This window comes from Myripristis murdjan, chromosome 8 (assembly GCF_902150065.1).
Source record: "Myripristis murdjan chromosome 8, fMyrMur1.1, whole genome shotgun sequence".
In the NCBI taxonomy this organism is placed as follows: domain Eukaryota; kingdom Metazoa; phylum Chordata; class Actinopteri; order Holocentriformes; family Holocentridae; genus Myripristis; species Myripristis murdjan.
Window position 1 is genome coordinate 6,120,992 of NC_043987.1, and position 16,509 is coordinate 6,137,500.

Here is a 16,509-nt window from a genome sequence, read left to right on the forward strand (position 1 = left end):
TAACTAGTATCAGTGCGTTACCTGTTTGTGTTTCCTCTAAATCCAGACCTACTCCGGCCTCTTCTGCGTGACCATCAACCCGTACAAATGGCTGCCCATCTATGGCGCCAAAGTGGCCCAGCTCTATAAGGGGAAGAAACGCAACGAAGTTCCTCCTCACCTCTTCTCCATCTCTGACAACGCCTACCATGATATGATGATGGGTAAGGGGGAACATGATCTTAAGAGTTATGGATTTTGGAGTAATGAGAAGGTCCTCAAACATTTCAGTCCGTCATGGGGTCAGAGACGATGAGAACAGAGAAGAGGCAAGAAGAGAAGAGTGGGGCAAGAGAAATCAAAGAGGATGTGTGCTGATTTGGGATGCTGCAGATGAGATGTTTGAAAGTCATTACACATTTGCTGCTGGGGTCGGGTGCGGGGGCATTTGGAGGTTTGGCGGGTGCGTGGTGATTTGCTCGGGGAATAGAAAATACTTTGAAGTCATTATGTGGTGTCAGGGGAGAGTTGACAGCTGTCTGCTGACAGGCCCGCAGCCCAGAGCGGACAGCCAGGATCAACAAGCCTCTGATCTGTTCACAGGGAAATCAACACTAATTATTCTCCCCCTTTCTTTCTCTCCTCCCTCCTTCCCCCTCTTTCTGCTGTTGTCACAGAGCATGAGAACCAGTCCATGCTGATCACGTAAGGACGACATGGCTCTTTTTTTATATACGTGTTTGGATTTGCCTTTTATTAAATAGTATCTTACAAACAACTCAGAAATATCCAGCTATTATTAACTTAACCTGCTTTTATCCCCGTCTCTCTCACATTGTAAATAGTTCTGCTTTAATCCCACAGTAGTCATAACGGCTGTTTCATTACGTAGCATTCATGTCTTTATTCATACTCTTATTTGTTTTCTGTCTTTCTCCTCCAGCGGAGAATCAGGTGCCGGCAAGACTGAGAACACAAAGAAGGTCATCCAGTACTTTGCCAATGTTGGAGCCTCTGGGAGCAAAGCACCCGACTCCAAGGCAAGTGTGTGTGTGTGTGTGTGTGTGTGTGTGTGTGTGTGTGTGTGTGTGTGTGTGTGTGTGTGTGTGTGTGTGTGTGTGCATAGACAAAATAATTTCATCTATTGCTGTTTTGTCTGAAGTAGACTATGTAAAAAAGATTTTCTTTTTTCACTTCTTTTCCTTTCCTTTCCTTTCCTTTCCTTTCCTTTTCTTCTATTCCTTTCCTTTCCTGTCCTGTCCTGTCCTTTCCTTTCCTTTCCTTTTCTTCTATTCCTTTCCTTTCCTGTCCTGTCCTGTCCTTTCCTTTCCTTTCCTTTTCTTCTATTCCTTTCCTTTCCTGTCCTGTCCTGTCCTGTCCTGTCCTGTCCTGTCCTGTCCTTTCCTTTCCTTTCCTTTCCTTTCCTTTCCTTTCCTTTCCTTTCCTTTCCTTTCCTTTTCTTCTATTCCTTTCCTTTCCTGTCCTGTCCTGTTCTGTCCTGTTCTGTCCTGTCCTGTCCTTTCCTTTCCTTTCCTTTCCTTTCCTTTCCTTTCTTTTCCTTTCCTTTTCTTCTATTCCTTTCCTGTCCTGTCCTGTCCTGTCCTGTCCTGTCCTGTCCTGTCCTGTCCTGTCCTGTCCTTTCCTTTCCTTTCCTTTCCTTTCCTTTCCTTTCCTTTCCTTTCCTTTCCTTTCCTTTCTGTTGTATTATACTCTGCTGTCCTGCAGGGCTCTCTGGAAGACCAGATCATTCAGGCTAACCCAGTGCTAGAGGCATTTGGCAATGCCAAGACCACCAGGAACAACAACTCCTCACGCTTTGTAAGACCACACACACACACACACACACACACACACACACACACACACACACACACACACACACACACACACATGCATGCACACAGACACATACACACATAAAAAAAAAAAAACATGTGATCATGTCATACACTGACAATGTGAAATGAAATTAAAATACCAAAATTTGACACCAGTATGAGCACAGACTCTGAGAAGCATATTTCATAATGCACGTGTGTCTCCGATTCAGGGAAAGTTCATCCGCATCCACTTTGGGCCGACAGCTAAGCTGGCCGGTGCCAACATCGAGACCTGTGAGTGGGAATTTATCGACGTATTCATTTATTACTGCATTATCAGTGTCAACACAGCTTAGCAAGGTCCTACATCTTAGTGTGGTGTCATGTCTCCTGAAAAGAAAGATATTGCTGTGGCAAACATTGGCAGTGAAATGAATAAACTTGGCACGGGCTGAGGAACATTTGTGAAGATGGCTGGACGGTGTGTGCCTTCGTGTGTCTGTGGCTTTTATATGTGTGTGTGTGTGTGTGTGTGTGTGTGTGTGTGTGTGTGTGTGTGTCAGATCTGTTAGAGAAGTCCAGAGTGATTTCCCAGCAGCCCGCTGAGAGAGGCTACCACATCTTCTACCAGCTCCTGTCTGGAAGGAGGCCAGAACTCTTAGGTGAGACGAGTGAAGCAGGCGGTGCCACTGACTATTATTCATTTAAAGTGCACGTTTTGTGGAATGTAAAGAGGGGTTAGAGACACTCTCCGCTGCTGGAGACATCTCAGCTTTTCACCATCCACTTTGTACCCATCACCGCGTGTTTAAAAATGAGCCTCGAGTTGAAACTGTTCCCTCTGTTACATCTGCCTTTGTGAAATTAGATTTTACACTTGAATGATTAACATAATAATATGCCACAAACCTCTATGATGATGACATTTCAATAGTTTTTTTTCAGAACTGCATTGAAATGTATGAAGTTAAAATATGATATATGTGACTTGTTAATTTTCATGGTGTTTTACAAAAAAGTAAAACGAAAGATATGAGGATTGTGCAGGACAATACTGGTGTGCATAAAGACGTTTGTTCAAAAACGTGACATATTTAAAAAAGAAGTTGTTGCCTGATGTTAATTACTCAATGTTTAAAAGCATAGATAATAGACAGAACCACATAAAATGGTGCATAGTATTAGTTAATGACTCCAGATTGGTCATAACCATTAATATTCAATGGTGAGTTTTACTTAAATTCCTACTTGCTGTGTCTTCCAGAGGCTCTGCTGCTAAATCCAGACCCCAAACACTATGTGTGGATTTGTCAGGGCGTCACTGTGGTGGACAACATGGACGACGGAGAGGAGCTAATGCTCACCGATGTGAGTCAGCCCTCATTCCCTTCCACCTTTACATTCATACTTGTCTTGTATGAGTTAACTCCTCTGCCATGTATCTGACCCAGCTGTCTCTGTGCTTAACAAACTGAAGCAGCCCAGTTGAAAAAATTAGTTAGCCTCTTGATGGCGCCATTGTACTCTTTGTGGCAGCCTAGGTGGGTATAATTTTGACTCTTTCTCTTTCTTTTTCTGTCTTCCTCTCCTCTGTGTGTGCATATGTGTGTCTACAGGAAGCCTTTGATGTACTGGGTTTCACTTCGGAAGAGAAAATGAGTGTGTACAAGCTGACTGGAGGCATAATGCACTTCGGCAACATGAAGTTCAAACAGAAAGCCAGGGAGGAGCAGGCTGATGTGGATACCACTGAGGGTAAACAGCGCCCCCTTCTGTATCTAGTTGCCTCCCTTTGTCATCAAGTCTTGTCCATCTATTCTACCTTATTTCTCTCCACTGCTACCTCTTTCTCACATCTCACATCTCCCTTTTTTTTGCTCAAATCCCACCTCAATCCCATCCCATTCCCCTCAAATTCTCCAGCATCTCTGTATATTTTTTGATCCATCAATCCTGCCTCTCCCTGTGTGCAATTTTGAAATCAAAGAGTTGAGTCTATTCCTCTGTCCTCCTCCCTGTCCCAGTGGCTGACAAAGTCGCCCACCTCATGGGCATCAACTCCGGGGAGCTGCAGAAGGGCATCACCCGCCCTCGTGTCAAGGTCGGCAACGAGTTTGTGACCAAAGGTATCACCAAGACGTTATCAGTACTCACAACTGTTTTTGTGGCATCTTGTTTGAGAGTATAGCAAGACTCTTGATTGCAACTTGCAAGCGAGTCAAATGTGAGCTTTTGTCCTCGGAAAGGTCAGACCCAGGACCAGTGTGTGTACTCCATCGGCGCTCTGGGCAAGGCCGTGTACGACCGCATGTTCAAGTGGATGGTGACCCGCATCAACAAGACGCTGGACACCAAGATGCAGCGCCAGTATTTCATAGGAGTGCTGGACATTGCTGGGTTCGAGATCTTTGAGGTAAGATACAGATGGATGGATGGATGGATCAATAGATAGATCAAAGCCAAAAATGCACAGCACAATATGAAATTACAGCCAACACATTCGTAACACAGAACAATCAATGCTGCTGTTCAGGAACTTTATTCCTCTTTATTCCATGTTGCTGTGTTGTACAGCCTTTACAGCACACAAGCACAGGCCCCATTCAACATATTGTATTGAATTCTTGGTGTAAGTTTAAATAAAAAACAAAGAACAAGAATTCTGAACTGTTTCATTAGGGTTAGGGTTAGGGTTAGGGTTGCATTAATTACATATATCTTTCTGCCTCCCGCAACCCCCCAGTTTAACAGCTTTGAGCAGCTGTGCATCAACTTCACCAACGAGAAGCTGCAGCAGTTCTTCAACCACCACATGTTTGTGCTGGAGCAGGAGGAGTACAAGAAGGAGGGCATCGACTGGGTCTTCATCGACTTTGGCCTGGACCTGCAGGCCTGCATTGACCTGTTGGAGAAGGTGACACACATAATCCACAGAAAAAAAAACAAACAAACTGACATTTACAGCCATAGTCAGTGTCAGTGGTACAGACAAAGTACACACAACCCTTTCTCCTGCTCAAATATTACTCCCCTGTAAGTGAAAGTTGCTCAGTCAGTTTTTTAATTGATTTAATGTACTGGGGTACTTCCTTTTAACAAAAGTGCATTTTCTTTTTAATATCAGTACATTGCTGTATTGTTTTCATGATGCGTTTACAGAGCCTTGTAACTCTGAAACCATCTGATGATGCACTGACGTGCTTGTAGATCCTCTCTGCTACACAAAAACTCTCACCTCCGACGGGTTAGTCTTTGAGATTTGCAAATAAATGAAGTTTATGCGTTTTACTTTTGAGAGCAGATGTCTTGCCTGCGCTTGATTCTCAGAACTAGGTGACGTATTTCCATATTTCCACTTTTGATTCAAATCCAATTGAGAGTGGGGACTCTGATTGCTTTTTATCCTGAGAGGAACACAGCGTGTGGCCAATCAGATTTTACAAAAGAAAAAAATTCAAGAGCTGACTTCAAAGCTGTGCTCAGTAAGTAGCGAGGAACAACACCCCTCACAGAAATGTAATGAAATCAAAGGAACATTTTTTGTCTTTGAAATGCAGTGGAATAAAAGTCATAAGTTTAAAAAAAAAATACTCAGGTAAAGTACAGACACTTGAAAAATGTACTTAAGTACTCAACTAAATGTACTTGGTTACTTTCCAATGCTGGTCAGTGTTCACAGTGTTCACAATATCCATCAGTGCATAGAAATAGATATATGCATATTTCCTCCATTTTTTTCTGTCCCTTTCTGTCTCTTCTGTCCTCTTGTTCTCATTTTCCTCCTGCTTTCTCTCTCTTTCCCTCTCTCACTTCTTCTTTCTTTCTTTTCACATCACCCCTTTCTCCCCCTCCTCCTGCCCTCATTTCTCTATTTCTGTTTCTTTCTCCTTTACCTCTTCTCCTTTCTCTCTGTTGCTATCTACCTCTGTCCTTCTCCCATATCCCTTCCCTCCATCCCTCCTCTCTCCCACCATCAACTCCTTCCTCCCTCACCCCCCTCTCTTTTACTCTTACCCTGTCTTCTACCCTTGGTCTGTCCTCTCCCCCTCTTTCTACCTCCCTCTCTCTTTGTCCTCTCCAGCCGATGGGGATTTTCTCCATCCTGGAGGAGCAGTGTGTGTTTCCCAAGGCGACAGATATGACCTTCAAGACAGCTCTCTACGACAACCACCTGGGAAAGTCCTCCAACTTCCTCAAGCCCAAAGGCGGGAAGAAAGGAGCCGAGACCCACTTTGAGCTGGTGCACTACGCCGGCACGGTGGGTACCGGACTGTCTTAGGGCCTTATGAGGCTTCATAAAATGTTGTTAAGTGGAAAATACACAAATAGTTCCCAAGGAATGCGCAGGAATGAGTGTGTTTCTGTGTTGTCCGTTCTCCCCATGATTCTGCTGGTTAAATCTGAACAAAATGACCCAGCACATGACTCCTGTAACAAGTATTTTTGTTGCGTGCAAAAAGAGAATCAAAGCACTATGAAATTGAATAGAAAGCCTTCATTCTGTTTGGTTATTCATTATGAAATTAAAAAAAAAAATTCTGCCAAATCCATTTTGCCTGGGATCTCTGAATCTTCTTGAGGTAATATTAGTCTTTCTTTTCTAGGATAGAAAAGCACAAACATGCAGTGTCTCTCCATGTATGTTCAGCATGTAATCTGTAGAGGTTTCTGTTATAAGTGTGTATACCGTTATTTAATGCATACATATTGTGCACAAAATCAATGATGCTTCTCATTTTTTTTTTTTTTTTTAATTTGTTTGTATATTTTTATGTAATTGCTATTTAACCAGGTTAAAATCTTTTTCCAAGAGCAACCTGGACACAAATAGTAAGGATATACCCAAAAGTTTCAAGAAATAAAACATAAAACAGTTTTAAAGCCAAATGGAATATAGGAAGCTAATTTGTCATGAAAAACAATAAGCTGAAAAAAAAAAAAAAAAAAAGCAGTCCATTCATAAATCTGATTGGGCATAGACAATTTCCAGTGAAATCTGATCCCTCATAGGAGTCTTCTAGGTATAGGAAACTGAGTATATAAAGGCTCTTATGCCCAGACTCATACATATGTTAGAGACAGACAGTTGATAGAATTCATTAGAACGCAAACCATAACCAGCCAACTCCAAATGGGAGACATCAATTAAAAAACAAATACTTGTTTTTCAAAATGTGTCCTTTGCAGACACAGTGGTACTACACAATGCATAGTGAGTAACAGCAAGAGTATATTAGTACAGTGAACTTCTTTGTGTCTCTCCCAGGTGGGCTACAACATCGGCGGCTGGCTGGAGAAGAACAAAGACCCTCTAAATGAGACGGTGGTGGGACTCTTCCAGAAGTCCTCCATGCCTCTGCTGGCTCTGCTCTTCAAAGAAGAGGAGGCCGCCGCAGGAACCAAGAAGCAGAAGAAAGGCTCTTCCTTCCAGACGGTCTCCAACTTCTACAGAGTAATGCACATGCAAAACAGATGACACACACACACACACACATACACTATATTACCAAAAGTATTCGCTCACCTGCCTTTACTCATACTATGAACTGAAGTGCCATCCCATTCCTAACCCATAGAGTTCAATATGATGTCAGTCCACCTTTTGCAGCTATTACAGCTTCAACTCTTCTGGGAAGACTGTCCACAAGGTTGAGGAGAGTGTTTATAGGAATTTTTGACCATTCTTCCAAAAGCGCATTGGTGAGGTCACACACTGATGTTGGTCGAGAAGGCCTGGCTCTCAGTCTCCGCTCTAATTCATCCCAAAGGTGTTCTATCGGGTTCAGGTCAGGACTCTGTGCAGGCCAGTCAAGTTCATCCACACCAGACTCTGTCATCCATGTCTTTATGGACCTTGCTTTGTGCACTGGTGCACAGTCATGTTGGAAGAGGAAGGGGCCCGCTCCAAACTGTTCCCACAAGGTTGGGAGCATGGAATTGTCCAAAATGTTTTGGTATCCTGAAGCATTCAAAGTTCCTTTCACTGGAACTAAGGGGCCAAGCCCAGCTCCTGAAAAACAACCCCACACCATAATTCCTCCTCCACCAAATTTCACAGTCGGCACAATGCAGTCTGAAATGTACCGTTCTCCTGGCAACCTCCAAACCCAGACTCGTCCATCAGATTGCCAGATGGAAAAGCGTGATTCATCACTCCAGAGAACGCGTCTCCACTGCTCTAGAGGCCAGTGGCGGCGTGCTTTACACCATTGCATCCGACGCTTTGCATTGCACTTGGTGATGTGTGGCTTGGCTGCAGCTGCTCGGCCATGGAAACCCATTCCATGAAGCTCTCTGCGTACTGTACTTGGGCTAATCTGAAGGTCACATGAAGTTTGTAGCTCTGTAGCAACTGACTGTGCAGAAAGTCGGCGACCTCTTTGCACTATGCGCTTCAGCATCCGCTGACCCCTCTCCGTCACTTTACGTGGCCTACCACTTCGTGGCTGAGTTGCTGTTGTTCCCAAACGCTTCCATTTTGTTATAATAGAGCTGACAGTTGACTGTGGAATATTTAGGAGCGAGGAAATTTCACGACTGGATTTGTTGCACAGGTGGCATCCTATGACAGTTCCATGCTGGAATTCACTGAGCTCCTGAGAGCGGCCCATTCTTTCACAAATGTCTTGTTTCACAGTCTGCATGCCTGAGTGCTTGATTTTATACACCTGTGGCCAGGCCAAGTGATTAGGACACCTGATTCTGATCATTTGAATGGGTGAGCGAATACTTTTGGTAATATAGTGTACATACATACATTCACATACTTGCATTCATAACCTGTCCTTTAACCCCAGCTTTCTCTAAATCCTGGGTTTGATGGTAATGTTACATATTCTAAATACAAATATGTAACTGTATTATATCACATTGCCAAAACAAAATAACATATTCTGGTTATATATGTATTTGCAAAAAATTTAGGAAATGCTTTTAATGTGATAGCCAGACACCTAGAAGGCCAATAGAGTGGTGACACGTGCTCTGCGTGCTCTCCATTTTTATCTCTTATCTCCATTTTCCTCTTACCTGTGCTGTTATACCTCAAATATGACAATCTGAGCATAGCTGAAAATAATCAGAAAACATACTGAATTTGGTTAATCTCTTGAATGTAACTAATTTCAGTTTTGATGAGGCAGCCGTAATGGAATTAATGTCTACAGTAACCCACCCATTCCTGTAACTGTCAACAGGAACAACTGAACAAGCTGATGAGCACCCTGCGAAGCACGGCTCCTCACTTTGTCCGCTGCATCGTGCCTAATGAGTTCAAGCAGTCAGGTCAGTGTGTACAGAGCCGGCCCACTAACCACCATCTTCACAGGTTGTCTGTCTTTATTTGTACCATCTCAAATGCCTTTTCTCTCAGATTTCACTGCTAATTTTACAAGAGTGTGTGTGTTTCCCACTCTGTGTGCTGAGGTTGCAAAAGTACGCACATTTTCTACTCCAGTAGAAGTACAGATTGTGTAAAAAAAGACAGATAAAAGCAGAAGTACTGCTTCAACTTCTTAACTCAAGTAAAAGCCAAAAGTACAGGCTCTGAAATGTACTCAAAGTATAAAAATACAAACTGCAGCACTTTTTTTCAAGAATTGTCTGTTTGAATGTACATCATGCCTGCTCTAATATTTACAGGTGCATTTTTATGTGCTTGAGAAGTTCATTTTCTCCAAGACAAATTGAGAAGAAGATTCTTTACAATGAGTAACCAAACTCCTCAAGTCAAGTCTTGACTGTCCCGCAATGGAATTTTGGCACACAGCAAACTTTGGAAACATTTTGGACATTTAAAACACGGAACAGCAGATGATTAATTAAAAACACACACGGTCTCATTGCTGACTCAAGGAATTAGAGCTCATGTCTACATGGTAACCCTAGATTTGTGAAACTCTCACACACTGTCCCACCTGTGCACTTAATTCAGCACAGTAGCTCTTGACTCTGCCCTAACCCTAACCCTAACCCTAACCACACCTTGGTGGTCATAATCATCTGGAAGCGCCACCTAGAGGACAGAAACTAGAGAGAACAGATAAAATGTTTAGAAGGCTACATGATCATAATCATACAGTCATAATAATACAAAGAAACAATACTGCCAACAGTGATTCCCAGACATCTGTCGACTTTCAGTAATCAGTTAGCGTGTCCTTGGTTGTCGGTACATTTCAGACAAGAGAGTGCTTGTTGCACTGGGTCACACATTCTTGAGGGCACAAGACTACTACGCTCTTCCTCACCCTGCAGCAATCGCTCAGATCACAGAACCATCTGCATCTACTTTATTAAATTATTGAAGGTGTCTGTTTGTTGTCCAGGTGTGACAGATAACCACCTGATCCTGCACCAGCTGGCCTGTAACGGCGTGCTGGAGGGCATCCGCATCTGCAGGAAGGGTTTCCCCAACAGGCTACAGTACCCGGAATTCAAACAGAGGTCTGGTTACATTATTTCTATATTGTGTCCTATTTCAATGTCCCTGCTGTTATATTAAAATGTTTTATCTCTTGTAAGTTTATATCCACTTAGAAAATGAAAGATTCTTTTTATTGGTTGGTTTTCATAGGCTGTAACAGATGCTGGTTTCTGAGAGCATAATTATAGTTTCATCACGTAGTCCACATAGTAGAAATCAGTGTCAGCAAATATACTATGATGCAGTATTTTCAAGAAAACTTGCCCTGAAGATAGATAATCTTTCTGTCATTGAAGATAAAATCAAATTAATGTAAAGCATCTGAAGCTGCAAGAACTGCAATGATTTTTTTAAAGACACAAGTGACAAACAGAAGGTGTTGCACGCTTTTAACAAACAGAGGTGATAGTCAGAGGAGCATAATTTTTGTCGCCATCAGCAGTACTGGAGCATAAAATTGGATAGAGCTTCTTGTTGAATATGCAGCCCACAAAACAAGTGAGAGGTGACCTGGTTTCCACATCACAAAATGAGACCTGACCTTCTTCATAATCCACAAACACACTGATCTTCTGGGGCTTCGTTTCAGGCAGATGGGGGTAACACTGTAGTCCCTTGATGAGTAATTTTCTCCACTCTTCAACCGCTGCAACCAGAATTTGGGCTTGATATATAAACCCTACAAAGGTAAGGACTCTCCTGCAACTCCTAAGCTCAAATTAGTATTCCCTTTGACCTGAACCTCAAAGTAGAACCTCAAGAAGAAGCCCTCTTTTCCCAGGACACAGAAAAAAATCAAAACTCTTTGGGCTGTCAGGAAGTCTCTGATGTTGGTCTCCAAGTCTCTCTTGTTTCCTGTCCTTAGATAGGATGAGAAGTGGATGTGCCCTATCAGGATCCAGAGTCACATCGACCACATCTCTACTTCGGATCCTCCTCAGCTTCACTTCTGGCAGCTTCTCTATTTCCTTTACTAGCTCGTTCCTCAGATGATCCACAGCGGTGTGGACACTCTCCACACTCAGGCCACTGTGGACGCTCACCTCGCTCCAGTTTCTGACCTGTGGAGGGGTGGAGATGGATGAGGAGGTGGAGGGGGTCTTCAGTGTGTAAGACTTGCTCCAGGTTGCCACTGCTCCTCTGGCTCCAGCTCTTTGATTAATCCTTTGGCCCAGTGCTCAACTGCCCTCTTTTCAACTTTTCAGCTTTACTGCCTCAGTGAAACATCCTGGTTTCTTTGAACTGCAGCAATCAGCGCAGTGAAGACCTTAACAGCCTCTGCTGAATTTTTTCATGTCATTCTTCAATCTTTTGCTGTGCTTCTGCTTTTTTTTCTGGCCATCTGAACTTGCCTTTCTTTATACTCATAATCTGAAACAACCACATTGTGGCCTTTATGATCTGCCTGCAAGTACAAGATGCAAACACAGATCTGGTTGTGCCTACAGAAGAGCTCCAGCATCTTGTTGTGCCTTTTACACAACCTGTCCTCCAAGTTCAGCACAGGCTTCAGCTTGTGTCTTTGAGCAATGCAGCTCTCTGGTGAAGCTCCAAGTGAGTCTCGCAGTAAGAGACCAGACACACCAGGAGGATTTCCAGGCTTCCAGCTTGGTGCTGGAGCAGACCTCATAGGGCATTTCTGCCAGCAGAAATACCAGCCTGGCAGTGTCTTGATGGACGATGTTGCTGCTGGGGGCTTTGATGTGAGCTGAACTTTGGAACTGGGCAGCGATCTCAAAGATAAAAGTATTGACAAAAAGATCTGGTCTTGTCACAAAAGGCCCTTTAAACACTGGACAGTCACAAAAGTGTTTGGTGTTCCAGTATTTGCTAATGCAGGCTTTGCAGAAGTTGTGTCCACATGGAAGAGCTAAAGGCCGACTGAAAACGTCCAGACAAATCCAACATTTGAGCTGGTCTTCAGATCGGGAAGCACTTTGCCACATCTGCAAAGCCAAAAAGGTTGGAGAGAGGCTATGAGAAAAAAAGAAGGAAATGCCCCATACTCATGACAGAGAAATCAAGTTTTTGTATGATAAAACTTTGATTAGAAGTAACTTTTGATCAGTGCATCAGCTTAATGTCCAAAGAGTCCAAAGACAAAACTACAAAACGCAGCTGCACCAATGGAATACACTGCACCAGAGGTTAAATGGAATTGTCAGCATGAGTAAATGGTTTTATACCAAGCAATAGATGTAGTTTAGACATCCAATAAGATCAGGCAATAACAGATTAGCATGTGGAAACAGTGAACTCACCGTTCTCACCTTTCTCACTTTCTGTGGAAAACCTCAGATGGTTAGAGTTGGCGTTACTGTGAAAGTAAGTTTCCGTTTCACTGAAGTGAAATGATTTTGAGCTGCTCCTCCTCCATGTCAGTCCTCTTTAAGGTTAACTCTTAAAGGTACTGATGGAAATTATGACAAATCTATCTGATTCATTTGTTCCTTGCCCTTCATGCAGCCCTTAACATTTTTTCCAGATAAGCAGCAGCCCATTTCAAAAACAATAATGCATTTATCAACATCTGTCTCACTTTCAAAGTATATTCCTTCTTTCTTCTACTACTTACTACTTTTTTGCCAATATTCCTATATGCCATTATTTTACAACTCTTTTGGCTGATACCGATATATGAACATATTTTTTTCCCTCTGAATTGCAGAGAACACTAAGTCTCTCCTGAAGTGGAATTAACATATTATTATGCCTTCTCTTATTTTTATGCAGACATAAAATACAATGCTTTTCAAAATGTACGCATGCACTGGGCAAAATAAAACTGCTTCAGCTTAGGTTATGTAAAACATGCTTAAATAGGCTTGGATGAGACAATCCTGACAACAGCCACAACCATCGCAGATTTGACCTTTGTCATGTATCAGCATGTCATATCAGCAGAAATTTTCATTTTGGGCCAATGCCTTTCATATTAAAGCTGATATCAGCCAATATTGATGGCATGCCCATATTATTGTGCATCCCTACTAGAGTACAATGAATTTCATCTTATATTTGATAAAAGATTTTTCTGTCCGCCATCTCCTTTTGCCCCCTCACACTCCCGATTTTTCATTCTCCTGCTTCTGATCCTACTTTATTTTCTCCTCCTCTTTCATCTCCATTTCCATTTGGCTTCTCCTCCTCATCCCTTTCCCTCCTCCTCCTCCTGTCTCTCAGGTACTACATCCTGAACCCCAACGTGATCCCCAAGGGATTTGTTGACAACAAGAAGGCCTCGGAGCTCATCCTTAATTCCATCCAACTGGATAATACAGAGTACCGCATCGGGCACAGCAAGGTACCCCGCTGTTCCACAGAACAATATTTGCACCAAAACAGTGCTGGTGCTGAGAGTAAGCGCCACTGTTAACAGCTTCTTAGTGAAATTTAACAAAACACAGTCTTTTGCAGAGCAACGACAGGCAAACGAATACAAACTAATGACAGTGAGAACAATAAAGGTTGTAACTAATTCAGTTCCCTTCCTAATTATTTTTTCCCCAACTGTTTTACCTGATAAGCTCATTTCATAAACTTTAATAAACTTTACTTTTTGGGGGAAAATCATTAACTAAAGTTTTCATGCATATTATCTAGAAATTTAGCACTTGTAAAACATATCATTTGGTCAACCAAGAATTTAAGACTATCTTACTGTATCCTTGGTACTAATGCCCTTTATAAAACACAATAATATTTCTATTGATCATGTTTTGCGATTGGTGGATTGATCTTGTGACCAAACGTGCCTTTCATTCATTACAATATTCACTATAAACTGGTGTTGAGCTGTCACAACATGCACATCAGTATTCCCTTTACTCCTTCTGTATCCTTCCCTTTCCATTCTTCTTATCTTCATCTTCTTCTCCTTTTTCTTCCATCACCCACAATCCTTTGCCCTGCTCCCAGGTGTTCTTCCGTGCAGGCGTCCTGGCCAAGCTGGAGGACATGCGTGATGAGCGTCTGGCCAAGATCATGACCATGTTTCAGGCTCGGCTCAGAGGAACTCTGATGAGGATCGAGTTTAAGAAGATGCTGGATAGACGGTCAGCATGTGTCGATGTGTTTGTGTGTGTGGTGTGTGTGAGGATTTTTTAATAGATTTATGCTTTAGATTTATGTTTGGGTGTATGCTAATGTTTTTTTGTATGTGTATGTGTGTGTGTGTGTGTTTGTGTGTGTGTGTGTGATGCAGAATTGCATTGATGGCTATCCAGCGCAATGTGAGGAAATTCCTTCAGCTGCGGTACTGGGGCTGGTGGAAACTCTACACAAAGGTACACACACACACATTCTTGTCTTTTTATCGTTGTGAGGACATTATATTGACTTCCATTAATTTTTTACAGTCTTCCACAGCCTTTCCCTTGTCTTAACCATAACCAACACATGCCTAATCTAAACCCTTACCCTAACCTTAACCGAAACCTAATTCTAACCTGAACCCTAAACTTAACCAATAAGCTAAAATTTGACTTTATAGTTGGGAGGAGCAGCCAAAATGTCCTCACTTCTCAAAAATATCCCCATTCTGTTGGTTAAAAAACGCATTCTGTTCCTCACTTTGTAGCATCTACAAGTGCACACACACACACACACACACTTAAACCTGAAATGTACACTGTCTCCATCAATCGCTTGCTTTTTCTCCTTCCTATTTCTCTTCCCTAACCCGTCTCTTAGCATCTTCGAGGCAAAAACAATTTACCATGGGACTATTTACTCATTTCCTCCAGGTGAAGCCTCTGCTGATGGTTGCCCGTCAGGAAGACGCCTTCAAGGCCAAGGAGGAGGAGCTGCGGGAGGCGGTGGAGAAGGTCGCAGAGCTGGAGGGCAAGATCAAAGATCTGGAGGGGAAGATGGTCACTCTGTCGCAGGAAAAGAACGACCTCGCCCTGGCGCTGGCTGCAGTAAGCACACAGCCCAGTTTACGCACGACTCCTGTTTTTAGTCGTTGTGGTCAGATTGTTTTTCACCTAGATAGCTTTATGCTGTTCTCCAATATTAGCTCTTTCTCCCTTGTCCCTTCAGCACCCTTTGGTGCACTGTGACCACAGGCTGGCCAGCTTGGTAAACACAAGTGTTCTGTGTGCACCTTACTGATGTTACGCCGGGCCGCCATGATATCAGGTGTTATTATCATGGCCAAAATGATATTATCACAATATTTATAGAAAATTGAAAAAAGAAAAAACATGATCAGTCAAATTCAAATTTTTTTTTACTTTGTTTATTGTACTTTTTGTTGCATTTTTGGCAAATGAATTACACACAAAATACACATGTAGGGAGGCTGAGAGAGTCTGTGTGTGCACCCTGTGTGTGTGTGTGTGTGTTGTGAGTGGGTGTGTGTGTGTGTGTTTATGGTGCTGGGGGATGTGAGACAAAGCAAGAAGGGAAAGAAATGCTTTAACAGGTGTTGGATTATTTACACAATATTATCATATGCATATTATTAACATGATATCAATATTTCATTTTTAAATGTCACGGTTATCGTCAATACCGGTATATCGTGACACCGCAAATGTTGCCTAATATGATTTGTGCATGCTGATGTCCTCAAAACCTGATTTAGTGCTGCTAACATGTAAATATAAATTTCCATGAAAAAAAACAAAACAAAACACAAAAAAACAGAAACTGATAAGTGAGGTTTATAATGTCAGAGCCTTCCTTCCAGGGAGTCCATTCTCATCTGAAGGCGGTGACTTCTGTTATCAAATTAATTAATGTGGACAAAGACACACACACACATACACACACACACATTTTCCCTGTTCATCTCCCCCCAGGAGCAGGACACGCTGGGTGATGCTGAGGAGCGCTGCACCCAGCTGATGCACCAAAAGGTCCAGCTGGAGGAGTCAGTGCAGGTAACATGATGTACACACACTATGGCATGAATACAAATGTTTGTTTATTTACTTATTATTTACTTAACATTTATTTTAGCAAGACAGTTCCACTTAGGTGCACAGTACCAGCGTAGAAATAAAGCAACAAGCGTGTGTAACGTGAAATAAATTTCTGTCATTTTTGCATATTTATGTTCCTGTTACATAAACACGTCATGCATAAACTCCTCAACTCTGAATGCAGGATCTGCGCGAGCGCCTGGAGGAGGAGGAGGGCAGCACGGCCGCCCTCCACGCCCAGAGGAGGCAGCTGGAGGGGGAGCTGACCGAGCTGAAGAGAGACCTGGAGGCTCTGGAGTCCACGCTGGCCAAGCTTGAGAGGGAGAAGCAGGTAGGGAGGAGGAGAGGGAGAGAAAGA

General features: G+C 42.7%; 1 protein-coding gene across 1 annotated transcript in view; it reads left to right on the forward strand.

Annotated features, from left to right (window-relative positions):
* The window catches only part of LOC115363072 (myosin-16-like), a 31,245-nt gene that overhangs the window by 1,670 nt on the left and 13,066 nt on the right, over positions 1 to 16,509 (forward strand). The window contains exons 3-23 of the mRNA XM_030057144.1: positions 47 to 203; positions 657 to 684; positions 923 to 1,019; positions 1,705 to 1,797; positions 2,030 to 2,093; positions 2,363 to 2,461; positions 3,064 to 3,171; positions 3,420 to 3,554; positions 3,824 to 3,925; positions 4,046 to 4,212; positions 4,543 to 4,713; positions 5,881 to 6,057; positions 7,066 to 7,251; positions 8,996 to 9,083; positions 10,127 to 10,244; positions 13,408 to 13,528; positions 14,143 to 14,279; positions 14,429 to 14,510; positions 14,970 to 15,143; positions 16,029 to 16,109; positions 16,336 to 16,482. Coding sequence (XP_029913004.1) covers positions 47 to 203; positions 657 to 684; positions 923 to 1,019; positions 1,705 to 1,797; positions 2,030 to 2,093; positions 2,363 to 2,461; positions 3,064 to 3,171; positions 3,420 to 3,554; positions 3,824 to 3,925; positions 4,046 to 4,212; positions 4,543 to 4,713; positions 5,881 to 6,057; positions 7,066 to 7,251; positions 8,996 to 9,083; positions 10,127 to 10,244; positions 13,408 to 13,528; positions 14,143 to 14,279; positions 14,429 to 14,510; positions 14,970 to 15,143; positions 16,029 to 16,109; positions 16,336 to 16,482 — 2,532 coding nt within the window. The remainder of the gene's footprint in view (positions 1 to 46; positions 204 to 656; positions 685 to 922; positions 1,020 to 1,704; positions 1,798 to 2,029; positions 2,094 to 2,362; positions 2,462 to 3,063; positions 3,172 to 3,419; positions 3,555 to 3,823; positions 3,926 to 4,045; positions 4,213 to 4,542; positions 4,714 to 5,880; positions 6,058 to 7,065; positions 7,252 to 8,995; positions 9,084 to 10,126; positions 10,245 to 13,407; positions 13,529 to 14,142; positions 14,280 to 14,428; positions 14,511 to 14,969; positions 15,144 to 16,028; positions 16,110 to 16,335; positions 16,483 to 16,509) is intronic.